This window comes from Moschus berezovskii, chromosome 16 (genome assembly GCF_049115385.1).
Source record: "Moschus berezovskii isolate FMDL1 chromosome 16, NW_MosBer_1.0, whole genome shotgun sequence".
NCBI lineage: Eukaryota > Metazoa > Chordata > Mammalia > Artiodactyla > Moschidae > Moschus > Moschus berezovskii.
Window position 1 is genome coordinate 36,295,608 of NC_142475.1, and position 12,797 is coordinate 36,308,404.

Below are 12,797 nucleotides of genomic sequence, written 5' to 3' on the forward strand. Positions count from 1 at the left end.
TTAGTATCAGCCCCCATTGGAACTACGTGATGAATTTGGGGTGGGGTGGGAGAGAGCAGTTCCTTAAAAGAAGGAGGTTCTTATCAGACTAAAATGAAGATTTGGGGGTCAATCAAGCAGTTTTATCTATTGCTAGCACACTGCGAGTTAAAATAAACTTCTGTGAACATATTTAATGCTACTCTTTGAATTTTTATATAAAATGACATAAGTGTAGACAATGTTTCTTCAACATGTTATATACCTTTTGGCCTCTATGACTTTTGCAATACAATTTCTTATATCTCAAATATCCTACCTTTTCTCTCTGCTTAGATATGGCTACGTGACCTAACTGAAGTTACTGTTTCTTTTTGGCTTTCTCTGGGCTTCAAAAGTGACATGTGATGACTATGCCATGTTTATACAATTCAGTTGGCACTTTGTGTATCCTGTCTGGTATTAACTGTTACTCTTTCATGTGTATATCCTGTCTTCCCTAATAGATTATAACCATCCTCAGAACAGATATATTTAAACTCAGTTACAGAGCTGTTTGCTGCTGGCTATTATTACTGTTAAATCCCTACTTTATGGTTTCCTAGATGTGAAGAGAGAGGAATTTGGCAAACAACAGCAAGAAAGTCAAAGAATGAGAATACAGTTGCTTTCTGTGTCAACAACTTATATTAATTGAACTGATAACACTCACTGTTATGAACTTTGATCAAGGAAAGAGCATGGTAGAATTTTAACCCTCAGTGAGTTTGGGTATCAGTTTAGGAAAGGCTACCCACTCCTGTATTCTGGCCTGGAGAACTCCATGGACCATATAGTCCATGGGATCACAAAGAGCTGGACATGACTGAGCATCTTTCACTCACTTCGGAAACATCTTCAAATGTTCTCAGAATTTTGAAAGGAGCTACTTCCAGGGCTGGGCTTCCCATGTGTTTCTGTAGTAAAGAATCTGCCTGCCAATGCAGCAGATCCAGGGGATTTCCTCTGGGTTGGGATGATCTCCTGGAGTAGGAAATGGCAACTTGCTCCAGTATTCTTGCCTGGAAAATTCCATGGACAGAGGGGCCTGACGAGGTACAGTTCATGGGGTTGCGAAGAGTTGGACGTGACTGAACACACACGCACTTCCAGGGCTATCTCTGCATTGGTAAAGAAGAGTGTAGAGTTCTCTGTCTTTAAGGTCCTTTTTTTCACACTCATCTCTGTACCTGAATATAAATACCTCTCTGTTTGACAGGGACAGTTTCACAATTAGCAAATTAAAACAACCTGAGTCTACACTCTTGAGAGTAGTGATGGTTTGCAACGTGTGTAAACTGGGGTATAAAGTGTATTGTGTTCAGTACTCTAATTTGAAACTCAAATATTTTTTTCAATAAGTTAACCCATTATTTTTTCATCATATGAATAAAATACTGAAGGTAGTCTATTGAATTAGATGCTTAATAAAATAGGATAGAAAAACATGCTTTTGTAGATTAAAAATTCAAGGAACCTTTTCATGACAGGTGTAGAGTAAGGATCTCAAAATTGTTCCTTGGCTTGAATCTTTTTTTCCCCCATTATACTAATTCATTAAAACTGCTTCACAACTTGTGTAAGTTTCTAGATGAACAAGAGGAGATAGTGGGACTGCACTCATGAGGATAGTTTTAACTCCCATCCAGTCTTTCACATCAAGTCTGTAAACAACAAAATTGACTAAGTTTTGACTTCCTCCTGGGACGAATGTATAGAGCTGAAGGATGTAGAGAGCTGGAGTGAGTGACGTTCTCAAACTTATGATGAAAAGGAACCAAATTAAATTCAAATCCCAGACTTAAAAAACAACAACAACAACTTTGGATGTACAACTCTAGGAATGAACTCTAAGGCAAACTATGGACTTTGAGGGATAACGATGTGTCCTGATAGCTAAGGAAAGGGAACAGAAGAAGGGAAATGTCTATTCTTGGGACAAAGCACAGAATTAAGTACTGAACCCAGAACTGCAGCCAGGGGAGGGGCAGGAAAACTGAGAAGGCCATGTACCCCAGGAACACAGATATGTTTACGGACCTTAATGAGAACAATACTAGGTTTGGGCTTCCCTGGCGGTCCATGGTTAAGAATCTGCCTGCCAAAGTAGGGGACATGTGTTCAATCCCTAGTCCAGGAAGATCCCACATAACCATGGGACAGCTAAGCCTATGCGCCACCACTACTGAAACCCTAGAGCCCATGCTCTGCAACAGGAGAGGCCACGGCAATGAGAAGCCTGCACATTGCAATGAAGAGTAACCCCTGCTCCCTGCACCTAGAGAAAGCACAGCAGCGAAGACCCAGTGTGGCCATAAATAAATAAAAAGAAGGAAAAAAAAAACAAACACGGTGATTGTACCTCCCACCTTGCAATGTGAAACTATGAAATTTCAAAAGACAACAGCAAAAATATTCTGGGCAAGGGTTGTTAGAGGAATAAAAATGTGCTCAGAGAACCAGTTTGAGGCACAACCTAAAGGGAACACCAGAAACTCAGGATCCTACAGCTATTGCTTTGATGTACATCAGCCACCTTAGAAACAGGTATCTATAGAGATTTGAAATCTGTGATTCATGGTAACGTAGCAACAACAACAACAACAAATCACAAAACTAGTTCAGTTACTAACTGGATTAATGGAAAGGCTTCCTTTACAATTTTAGCAGAAGGAAAACAGTACCTGTGACAGTGGAACTGGAGAGGTTAATTTTAAAAATGTACAAAGAACTTATACAACTCAACATCTAAAAAAACCAGTCAGTTAAAAAATGGACAGAGAACCTGGATAGACATTTTTCCAAAAAAGACATACAGATGGCCAATAGACACATGAAAAGATGCTCAACATTAATAATCATCAGGGAAATGAAAATCAAAACTTCAATGAGTTTTGATAGCCATTCAGAATAGCTATCGTCAAAAGAACAAATAACAAATTTTGAGGATATGGAGGAAAGGGAACTCCTGTGCACTTTTGGTGAGAATGTAAATTGGCGCAGCCACTATGCAATTGCTAAATCGCTTCAGTTGTGTCCGACTCTGTGCAACCCCATAGACAGCAGCCCACCAGGCTCCCCCGTCCCTGGGATTCTCCAGGCAAGAACACTGGAGTGGGTTGCCATTTCCTTCTCCAATGCATGAAAGTGAAAAGGGAAAGTGAAATTGCTCAGTCGTGTCTGACTTAGCGACCCACCATGGACTGCAGCCCACCAGGCTCCTCCATCCATGGGATTTTCCAGGCAAGAGTACTGGAGTGGGTTACCAAGGCCTTCTCTGGCCACTGTGCAAAGAAATATGCAAAAAAATTAAAAACAGAAGCACCATAGAATTCAGCAATCTCACTTCTGGATATTTTTCTGAAGAAAAACACCAATATGAAAAGATAAGTGCACCATATGCTTATTGCAGCATTGTTTAAAATAGCCAAGCTATGGAAGCAACCTAAGTGCTGTCCACAGATGAATGGATAAAGTGAAAAGTGAAAGTGAAGTTCCTCAGTCGTGTCCAACTCTTAGCGACCCCATGGATTGCAGCCTACCAAGCTCCTCCGTCCATGGGATTTTTCCAGGCAAGAGTACTGGAGTACTGGAGTGGGGTGCCATTGCCTTCTCTGGATGTGGTGTATATATACAATTAAATATTATACAGCCATAAAGAAGAATGGAATCATACCATTTATGACAATATGGCTGAGCCTAGAGGATAATATTCTAAGTGAATTGAAACAAAGACAAATGTCATATGATTTCAATTATATATGTCATCTAAAATACAAAATAAATGGACAAACAAAAAACAGAAGCAGAGTCATAGACACAGAGAACTAACTAGTGGTTGCCAGAGGGAGAAGTATGGGGATGAGTAAAATAGGTGAGGGAGGTTAAGAGGTCAAATTTCCAGTTACCAAACAAATGAGTCATAGGGACGAAGTGTACAACATTAATAATGTGATATCTTTGTATGGTGATAGATGATAACTAGACTTATCATGGTGATCATTTTGTAATGTGCAGAAATATCCAATTCTATGTTTTACCCCGGAATTAATGTCATGTTGTAAGTTAACTGTAACTCAGAAAGAAACACAGAAATTCATAGGAAAAGAGATCAGATTTGTGGCTACCAGAAGCAGAGGGTAAGAGGTTGGGGGACAGGGAATTGGGTGAAAATGGCCAAAAGGTAGAAACTTCCAGTTATAAACAAGTACTAGGGATGTAAGGCTAACCTGGTATTTCAGTTGATAAATAATCCACCTGCAATGCAGGAGACCTCTGTTCAATTCCTGGATCAGGAAGATCCCCTGGAGAAGGGATAGGCTACCCACTCCACTATTCTTGGGCTTCCCTGGTGGCTCAGAGGGTAAAGAATCGGCCTGTAATGCAGGAGACCTGGGTTGGATCCCTGGATTGGGAAGATCCCCTGGAGGAGGGCATGGCAATCTACTCCCGCATTCTTGCCTGAAGAATCCCCATGAAAAGAGGAGATCGGGCTATAGTCCGTGGGGTCGCAAAGAATCGGACATGACTGAGCGACTAAGCATGCACAGTACTGGGATGCAATGTACAATATGATTAAATAATTAACACTACTCTATATTGTATATGAAAGTTGTTGAGAGAGTAAATCCTAAGAGTTCTCATCACAAGAAAAAATATTTTTCCCTTTTATTTTGTATCTATATGAGATTATGTGTGTTCACTACATTTGTGATAATCATTTCATGATGTATAAGTCAAATCATTATGCTGTACACCTTAAACTTATATATAGTGTTGGATGTTGATTATATCTCAAGAAAACTGGAAGAAAATAAAGACTGTGGGGTATTGGTGAAAAGACAGACTGATAGATAAGTGGAATAGAATGAAGTCCAGCAATATACCCACAGAAATATAATCAACTGATTTGTAACAAAGACATAAAAGCAATTAAATAAAGAAATGCTAGTCTTTTCAACAGATCCTATAGGAACAAGTGGATAATTATATATCTGAAAAAAAAGGGACTTCAATACATATGTCACATTTTATATAAAAATTCACTTTTATCAAGGTTTATATCAATGGCAGCCATGCTGATATCATTTGCCCCTGGTATGATGTAAGAAGGACAATTACCTATGTGATATTCTTCCCCCAAATCCATAATATCATCTGTTCATGAGAAAACAGGCAGACTGAAAGTTTTACAAAATAGCTTACTGGGGATATTTTTTTTAATATTTTCAATGATTCTGTAAGTCTAAAATTATTTTAAAATTAAAAGTTAAAAAAAGAGAGAAACTGACATGAACTTATATATTATATTTCCCTTGGAGGAGAAGCTTGAGGCAGACTCAACCCAAAGGAGCAGGCGGGAAAGCCAATCAAATTAGCACTTAAAGGATTTATACTTGATGCCATTAAACTTCCAACGTTTCTTAAACTTAACTGATGTGTATGAGGCCATTTCATTTTCTGTGCACAAGAACTTTGGTGGAAGAACTGGAGCTTCTGAAGGCAACATGCTGGCTGTTAGTTAACCCCTGTTCTCCTACTTATGCCTTCAGCACTTAATTTCCACATTTTCCACTCCCAGGATTGCAGCTTGGGACTCTAATTCTCCAGGCTTGAGCCTCTTGACTTTACCTCTGACATTTATTTCCCCAGATTTATGAGCTTGTGTGACACTTACCAGGATCTACCCTTCTGTCAAGGGCTTCCCTGGTGGCTCAGTGGTAAAGAATCTGTCTGCCAGTGCAGGAGATGTGGGTTCAGTCCCTGGGTTGGGAAGGTCCCTTGGGGAAGGAAACAGCAACCCACTCCAATATTCTTGCCTGGGAAATCCCATGAACAGAGGAGCCTGATGGGTTACAATCCATGGGATCACAAAAGAATTCGATATAACTTAGCGACTAAACAGCAATAACAGCCATAATTCTGTCAAAGCAGCCATAATGATCTGATTTCACAAAGGTAAGGTTAACCTACATTAAGTTTTCACCTGTAATGTAGGTGTTGCATTCTAAATCTTAGTACAGTGACAGAAAAGAGAAATGCAGACTGTGAAGTGATGAGGTGTGGACCCCATTCACAGTGATAGAGTCTTCTTGGGAACTGAAGCTGATGAAGACAGACCCTCACTGCCCATGTATTTACACCAGCCCCTACTTGAACAAGCAGAGTCTCTCTGCTAGGAATTAGAAATTTGAACTAAAAGATACAGAAATATAAGACTAAGAGAAAGTGTAGGAACTTCTGCCACCCAGGGGCCCAGTGTTATCTTAATTCTACTGTTTCTGAAGCTTAGGTACAACCTGTATTAGTACCGATGGCTGTTGTGGCAAATTAGCACAAACTGGGTGACCTAAAACAACAGATATGAATTCTCTTAGTCCTGGAGGCCAGAAGTCCAAAGTCAGGATGTCAGCAGGGCATACTCCCTACAGAGGCTCTCAGGGAGAACGTGTTCCTCTCTTCCCTAGCTTTTGGCTTTTTGGCTTGAAACCACATCACTCCCATCTGTCTGCACATTGTCTTTTTTTCTGTCTTTCTGCTCTGTGTCTCTTATGAAGACACTTGCCCCTGGATGTAGGGCCCACCTGGATAATAAAGGATGATTTTCTCATCTCAAGACAACTTAATTACACGTTCAAAGAAAGATGATTTTTCTAAAGCACAATTGACAGATTCTGGAGATTATGGTATAAACATAGTTTGGGCAGGGAGTACCATTCAACCAAATACATCACCCTTCCACTTAATGTTTTCTTAAATACTGCCAGTTTCTAGTGTATGCCTGCTTGCTTAATTACTTCAGTCATGTAGGACTTTTTGTGATCCTATGGACTATAGCCCACAAGGCTCCTCTGTTCATGGGATTGTCTAGGTAAGAATACTGGAATGGGTTGCCATGCCCTCCTCCAGGGGATCTTCCCGGCCCAGGGATCGAAGCCACATCTCCTGTGTCTCCTGCATTAGCAGGCAGCTTCTTTACCCACTGAGCCACCTGGGAAGCCCATAAATTTCTATTACTGGCAACCAAAAGAACTTATGTAGTTTGGTCTCTTGATGCTAGCGGCAGCAGTTATAAGTGGCTTGTGTCATCTGTTTACTAAACTTGACTTCAGAAATTCTTCAACTCAAGTGTAGTAAAAACTACATTGGAGCATGTTAAAAATGCAGGTTTCTGCCCTCCTCCCTAGAGTTTCTCAAAAAATTGGCCCAGGAATCTGCATTTTTAACAGTGTTCCCAAATGGTCCTGATGATAAAAGAAAGGGAAAATTGTGAAACCTTAGATTCATTCATGTCCCATTCAAATAAAAGCAAGAGGAGAAGCGATGAAAAATAATTTGAAAACTTTAATTAATGATGTTGGTTATGTAGTAAAAACATAAAAATCTTTTAAATAAGGTACATTCAATTTCTCAGAGCATCTAATATTCAGATAATTTATATTTCATACACTTTCCGACATTAAACAATTGACTACATAATGCATTTTATATAAAATGGTATTACAGCTTATACAGGTAAAAGTATATTACAAAAATACTCTACACAGGAAGAATGACAGTACCTATTAGGAAATGCTACAAACATTCTGTTAAAAATATATATTTTTATCTCTTCCATGTATCATAATAATAAACAGAATATATATTTTTTTCTTTCTAAAATTAAGTCTTACACAGTTTCCCTTCAGGATGGTAATATGTACAAACCTTATATCTGAATGAATATAAATAGCAAATACTATAATAGTGTTACAGATATATTAGTAACTTTTACAGAAAAAAAATGGCTTTTAAATAAAAGCCTCTAGTATAGCTGAAATCTCAAAGCTATTTAAATTTGACATTCTGATATTTGGTAAGACACAATGGAGTCTCATTTCTTATTTCCAGTTGAATTACTGCAAGCAGTAACAAGAGAAAATAGAGTCAGTAGATATTGGACCAGATGGTCAGCTGGATAAACTACTTGGGGTTTATTATACTTTGGGGGAGAGATAAGAGTTCTTTCTCCACACCATAGTTTCTTTTTGGGCCCTGGGGTCAAATCTAGTCCTTGGTGATGAGAAAGAAATCATTGTTCCCTCCTCAAGCGCCTGAGAAACAGTCTACTCGTTCATTGGATCTGGTCCATGGGGAGGAAACAGCTCTGTGACCGTTTCTGGTTATAAGCAGCTTATCTTTAATGACTGGACCTGGTTTCCTATCATTTCTAAAAATAGCTTCCGATATAACCTGTACATGGTGAAGCTGTGAAGGAACCGGATGGTCTTCTTCAGACTCTGCATGACAGTCTTGGGGAAGTGGGACGTCTTCAAGTGCTTGAGGGCGTGTAGCAGGCCCTTGCGGGTGTCCTGGTCACCATTTTTTATCCTCCACAGGCTGAGCAGCTTCAGGAGTTGCTCACTTGATTTGCACGTCTTCACTGTTTTCTCAATGTCTTCCGTTGTCACTTTCTTCCCTGGCAAGCTTTCCATCAACTTTAGAAGCTGCTCAAAGGTGAGGTTCATGTGTCCAATGTGCTTCCGCACACTGTTTTCACAGAGGTCGATATCTGAACAAAGCAAAAACACAGAGACACTCATTCACATAGTCTATCTAAAGCCACTATAAAACTACCCTGAGGCAAAAGGTAGTTCCCCAGCATTTCATAATTTTAAGGCTAACCTCCTCTTTCCTTTGAGGGAGGGCTGAGAACTGACTTCAATATTATTTTGTGTTACAACAGTATAATATGCTTTCTGTATTCTCAGCATCCAACACAGCTTTGTGAAACGCCCACATTTGGAAAATAACAGTAGGAAACTAGAGACACGCTACTCTCAGTTTTCTAAGAAAATCTGAAGAAATGAAAAGCGTAACATTTTAGAAAAAATACAGTTAGCTGTTTTGTAATATAAACTTTCATTAATTGATACCAATATATGTGCTATTTGAAAAATTAGTTGCTTCAGTCTTTAATAAATAGCACCAGAGGATTATCAGCACACAGGAGATGTGAAAATCCAATAATACGAGGCCAAAGAACAGTAGGATACATATGGCCTAGAGAATATTTTGGTAATGAGCTAGGACATAAACATAGATGGAGTAAATAATGTTTCTGTTGATGGCATGAGTCATTTAGTATTTGTAAGACTTAAGGCAAGTCCCTTCATCTTTCTGGGCTAAAATGTCTTCATTTATAAAACAGGGAATTCGGTGCCATCCAATTCTAACTGTCTCTGGTCTCTACTTCCCTCTCTTTCCGCTTCAAGGCTAATTATACTTTCAAAGAATACATTTTGTTTGCCAAAAACAGAAGACAAGTTTACTCTGCACAAGTGAAAGCATTCAACTGTCAAAGACGTTAGTCTCCTAAAATCTGTTGCCTCAGTTTCAGACGTTTGAGGCTTTAGATTTGTTTAGGATTCCTCAATCATTTACCTACACATGAAGAGCAGAATGGATTTCTCATTAACATTGCATCATGAAAGCCCCCCACCACACCATTTTTTTCAGCGTGTCTTCTCAGTGCTAACTCAAGTCAGAACTTTCTTTTGTGTGTATCCCAAAGCTTATAGTACACTCTGGATGAAACTTACTTCCTTTTCCCCTCTGTATTTATTCACTCCCATCATAACACACACACACACACATAGTTTTAAAAGGAGATTCTTTATAAAACTAAAACATGAGAGTACTTGGATTTAACTAGCCCTTTTCTCCAAGAAGCGCAAACACTTTAAAGAACTTATCTCATTAATCCTCACGACATGTGCTATTAAAATGGTAATTTTAAAACAGACTGTATTGTGAGGATTAATGAGAGGAAACCGAGATGCTTAGAGGCTCTCTGGAGAGAACTACCAGATAAATACCACATAGTTTCTTGGTAGAATTGCAAGGTAAGATCTAAAATAGTTAAAGAACTTTTAGATATATCAGGTAGGATGCTCGCACACCTGCTAAGGGATCCAGAGTCAGATTTCTTGAGGTTTATTCCTACATTTGAAAGGTATTTTCTCTCCTTCCAGAGAGACAATTGAAAAATTGGAGAGTAGAGAAGGTGAAAATAAAACCTCGCATGACTGATCTAGGAACAGCTTCTCCTCTATCATTTGAAAACTATTTCAGCCCAACAATAATTTCCAAAGAGAGACAGCATCCACACAACTAAACAGGTACACAGTCTCATTTCTGTTGTATGATGAGCAGGTGTTCTGAATTCTGTTTGAGTTGTTTAGTTCAGGCTGCCATACCTTGGATGATCTTCTTGACCATATCTTGGTCTTTGTTTTGATGCTTCCATAACTTCAGCAGCTGGAAAGTCTGTTCTCGTGAGTTGTGTCGCTGTTTTATCCTCTCTACGCTCTCCGCATTTACTTTGGTGCCAGGCAGATTGTCTACCAGGACACTGAGCCAGTTCGGGGTAAGCTTTGTAGGAACAGCAAACCTGAAGAATGCCTCCTCACACAGGGTCATGTCTAAAAGGAAGGTGGGAAGATGAAGAAGATTTACTCAATAATTTGGGCTTCTCTGGTGGCTCAGATGGTAAAGAATCTGCCTGCAATGCAGGAGACCTGGGTTCAATCCCTCAGTACGGAAGATCCCCTGGAGAAGGGAATAGCAACCCACTCCATTATTCTTGCCTGGGAAAATCCCAGGGACAGAAGAGTCTGGTGGTCTACCAGTCCATGGGATCACAAAGAGTCTGACATGACTAAGCAACTCACACTTTCACTTTCACTCAATAATTGGATTCTTGGATGTCTAATGGATAATAACAGGAAGAAGAAGAAGGAAAGGGAGAGAGAGACAGAGGAAAAAAACGGACAAAAACCAACACAGTTGCATTTTCCAGAATATTGCATGCTAAAATGAAAGATTTGAATAAAATCAACCTTCTATTGCCTGGTGTTAATGGCAGATTGCCAATCCAGCTCGGTCCCATGAACTATTCTTTGAGAATATTTTGGAGGGAAAGAGTTTGCTGCTGCTGCTGCTAAGTCACTTCAGTCGTGTCCAACTCTGTGCGACTCCATAGACGGCAGCCGACCAGGATCCGCCGTCCCTGGGATTCTCCAGGCGAGAACACTGGAGTGGGTTGCCATTTCCTTCTCCAATGCATGAAAGTGAAAAGTGAAAGTGAAGTCGCTTAGACGTGTCCGACTACTAGCGACCCCATGGACTGCAGCCCACCAGGCTCCTCTGTCCATGCGATTTTCTAGGCAAGAGTACTGGAAAGAGTTTACTAAATGTCTAATAAGAACATAGTATTGCTATAAAAATATTACAGCAAAATTTCTATTACTTAATATAATACTAACATATTTTAATGTAACTATTAAACATTCTGTTAAAGGTTTAGCTGGTATTTAAAAGTTACTTCAACACCAGTGTCAAATCATTGTCTTTAAGAAAGCCTGAAAAGTAACCTGAAATAGCATGTTATTTTATGCACACACAAATACACATAGTACCAAGGATGGATACAGAAGTATAAACATACATTAAGTGGGAAAATAATCAAACACAAAAACTTGTCATTTAGAAAAAAGGTCCAATAAGCTGAGTGTCTGGGTAGCACTAGTCTATCCTAGGGATTAAGAGTCTGTCTTTGGATTCATTAGGTCTGGGTTTGAATCCTGACTCTGCCATTCAAGTTCATACATTAACTTGAACAAACTTCACAGTGTTTTTGTAAAGATTAAAACCCATATAGCAAAAGTGTCTGGCAAATATTAAGTGTTCAAGGAGTGATAGAAATAAAATTATAAATGGATTAAAGAGAATGTTAAAGTTAGAGGTCACTCCTTTTACCATCCCTCCCCACATTCCATCATTTAATAAGAAAGCAAACAGAATGAATGACTTAGCTAAGATTTTTATAAAACAGAAAAAATGTTGGAACCAGGCTTGAATCTTAAATCTCCCAATCCACATTGCTATGTTTTATATACATCTATGTTGCACAAAAAGATGTTTGAAGAGAGTCAAGCTGACTAAATACTAAAAGGTCAGTCATCCTTGGTGTGATGGGTCCTTGGTAGGAGGTCTGAGATTAGTGTGGTGGTAGGAGTGACAAGATGAGGACACCAACCTGATTAGCGTCATCACCAACATGGGGTGCACTCAGATACCTTGAACTTGGAGCAAGTGACCCTTCCTGAATAGAGTTTAAGACATATACAGGAACTCAGTACTTCTGTGCAACAGATGCAGTAATACCGCAGGTAACAAAGCCAGTATTGCCTTTCTAATTTGTCATCTATTTATATCACCGTGGCTCAGATGGTAAAGACTCAGCCTTCAATGCGGGAGACCTGGGTTTGATCCCTGGGTCAAGAAGACCCCTTGGAGAAGGAAATGGCAACCCACTCCAGGATTCTTGCAAGGAAAATCCCACGGACAGAGGAGCCTAAAGGGCTGGGATGGTCCATGGCATCGCAAAGAATTGGACACAACTGAGTGATTAACACAATGGAATCCAAGTACTCTCAGGTACTTGGCTTCTTAGTTGCCAATTTATACTTTGGCTAATAATACAGAAGTGCTTAAAAGTGATAAAAATGCATAGCTTAAAAACATTCTGCAACTCGGACTCTGATAATGTGACCTTCAACATAATCTTACTCCACCCCTTTTCTGTGCGTAACGTGATTCAAGTGTGAAAGTCAGGGTTTGGAGCACTATTATAAGAAGATGGAGACTTTTTGAAAGATTCTTGAGTTGCGATTTTAGCAATGATGCACAGAGAATAGTCTTAGATGGTTAAAATTCAAGAAAGGGGAAATATAAGT

General features: G+C 39.4%; 2 protein-coding genes across 9 annotated transcripts in view; one reads left to right on the top strand and one right to left on the bottom strand.

Moving 5' to 3' along the window:
- The window catches only part of COLEC10 (collectin subfamily member 10), a 529,589-nt gene that overhangs the window by 322,735 nt on the left and 194,057 nt on the right, over positions 1 to 12,797 (top strand). The gene's annotated exons all lie outside the window — the stretch shown is intronic.
- The window catches only part of TNFRSF11B (TNF receptor superfamily member 11b), a 28,546-nt gene continuing 23,105 nt past the window's right edge, over positions 7,357 to 12,797 (bottom strand). For both annotated transcript variants that reach the window (XM_055431831.2, XM_055431830.2), the window contains 2 exons: positions 10,257 to 10,481; positions 7,357 to 8,569 (listed from right to left, as the gene is read on the bottom strand). In XM_055431831.2, coding sequence (XP_055287806.1) covers positions 8,181 to 8,569; positions 10,257 to 10,481 — 614 coding nt within the window. In that variant the 3' untranslated portion in view covers positions 7,357 to 8,180. The remainder of the gene's footprint in view (positions 8,570 to 10,256; positions 10,482 to 12,797) is intronic.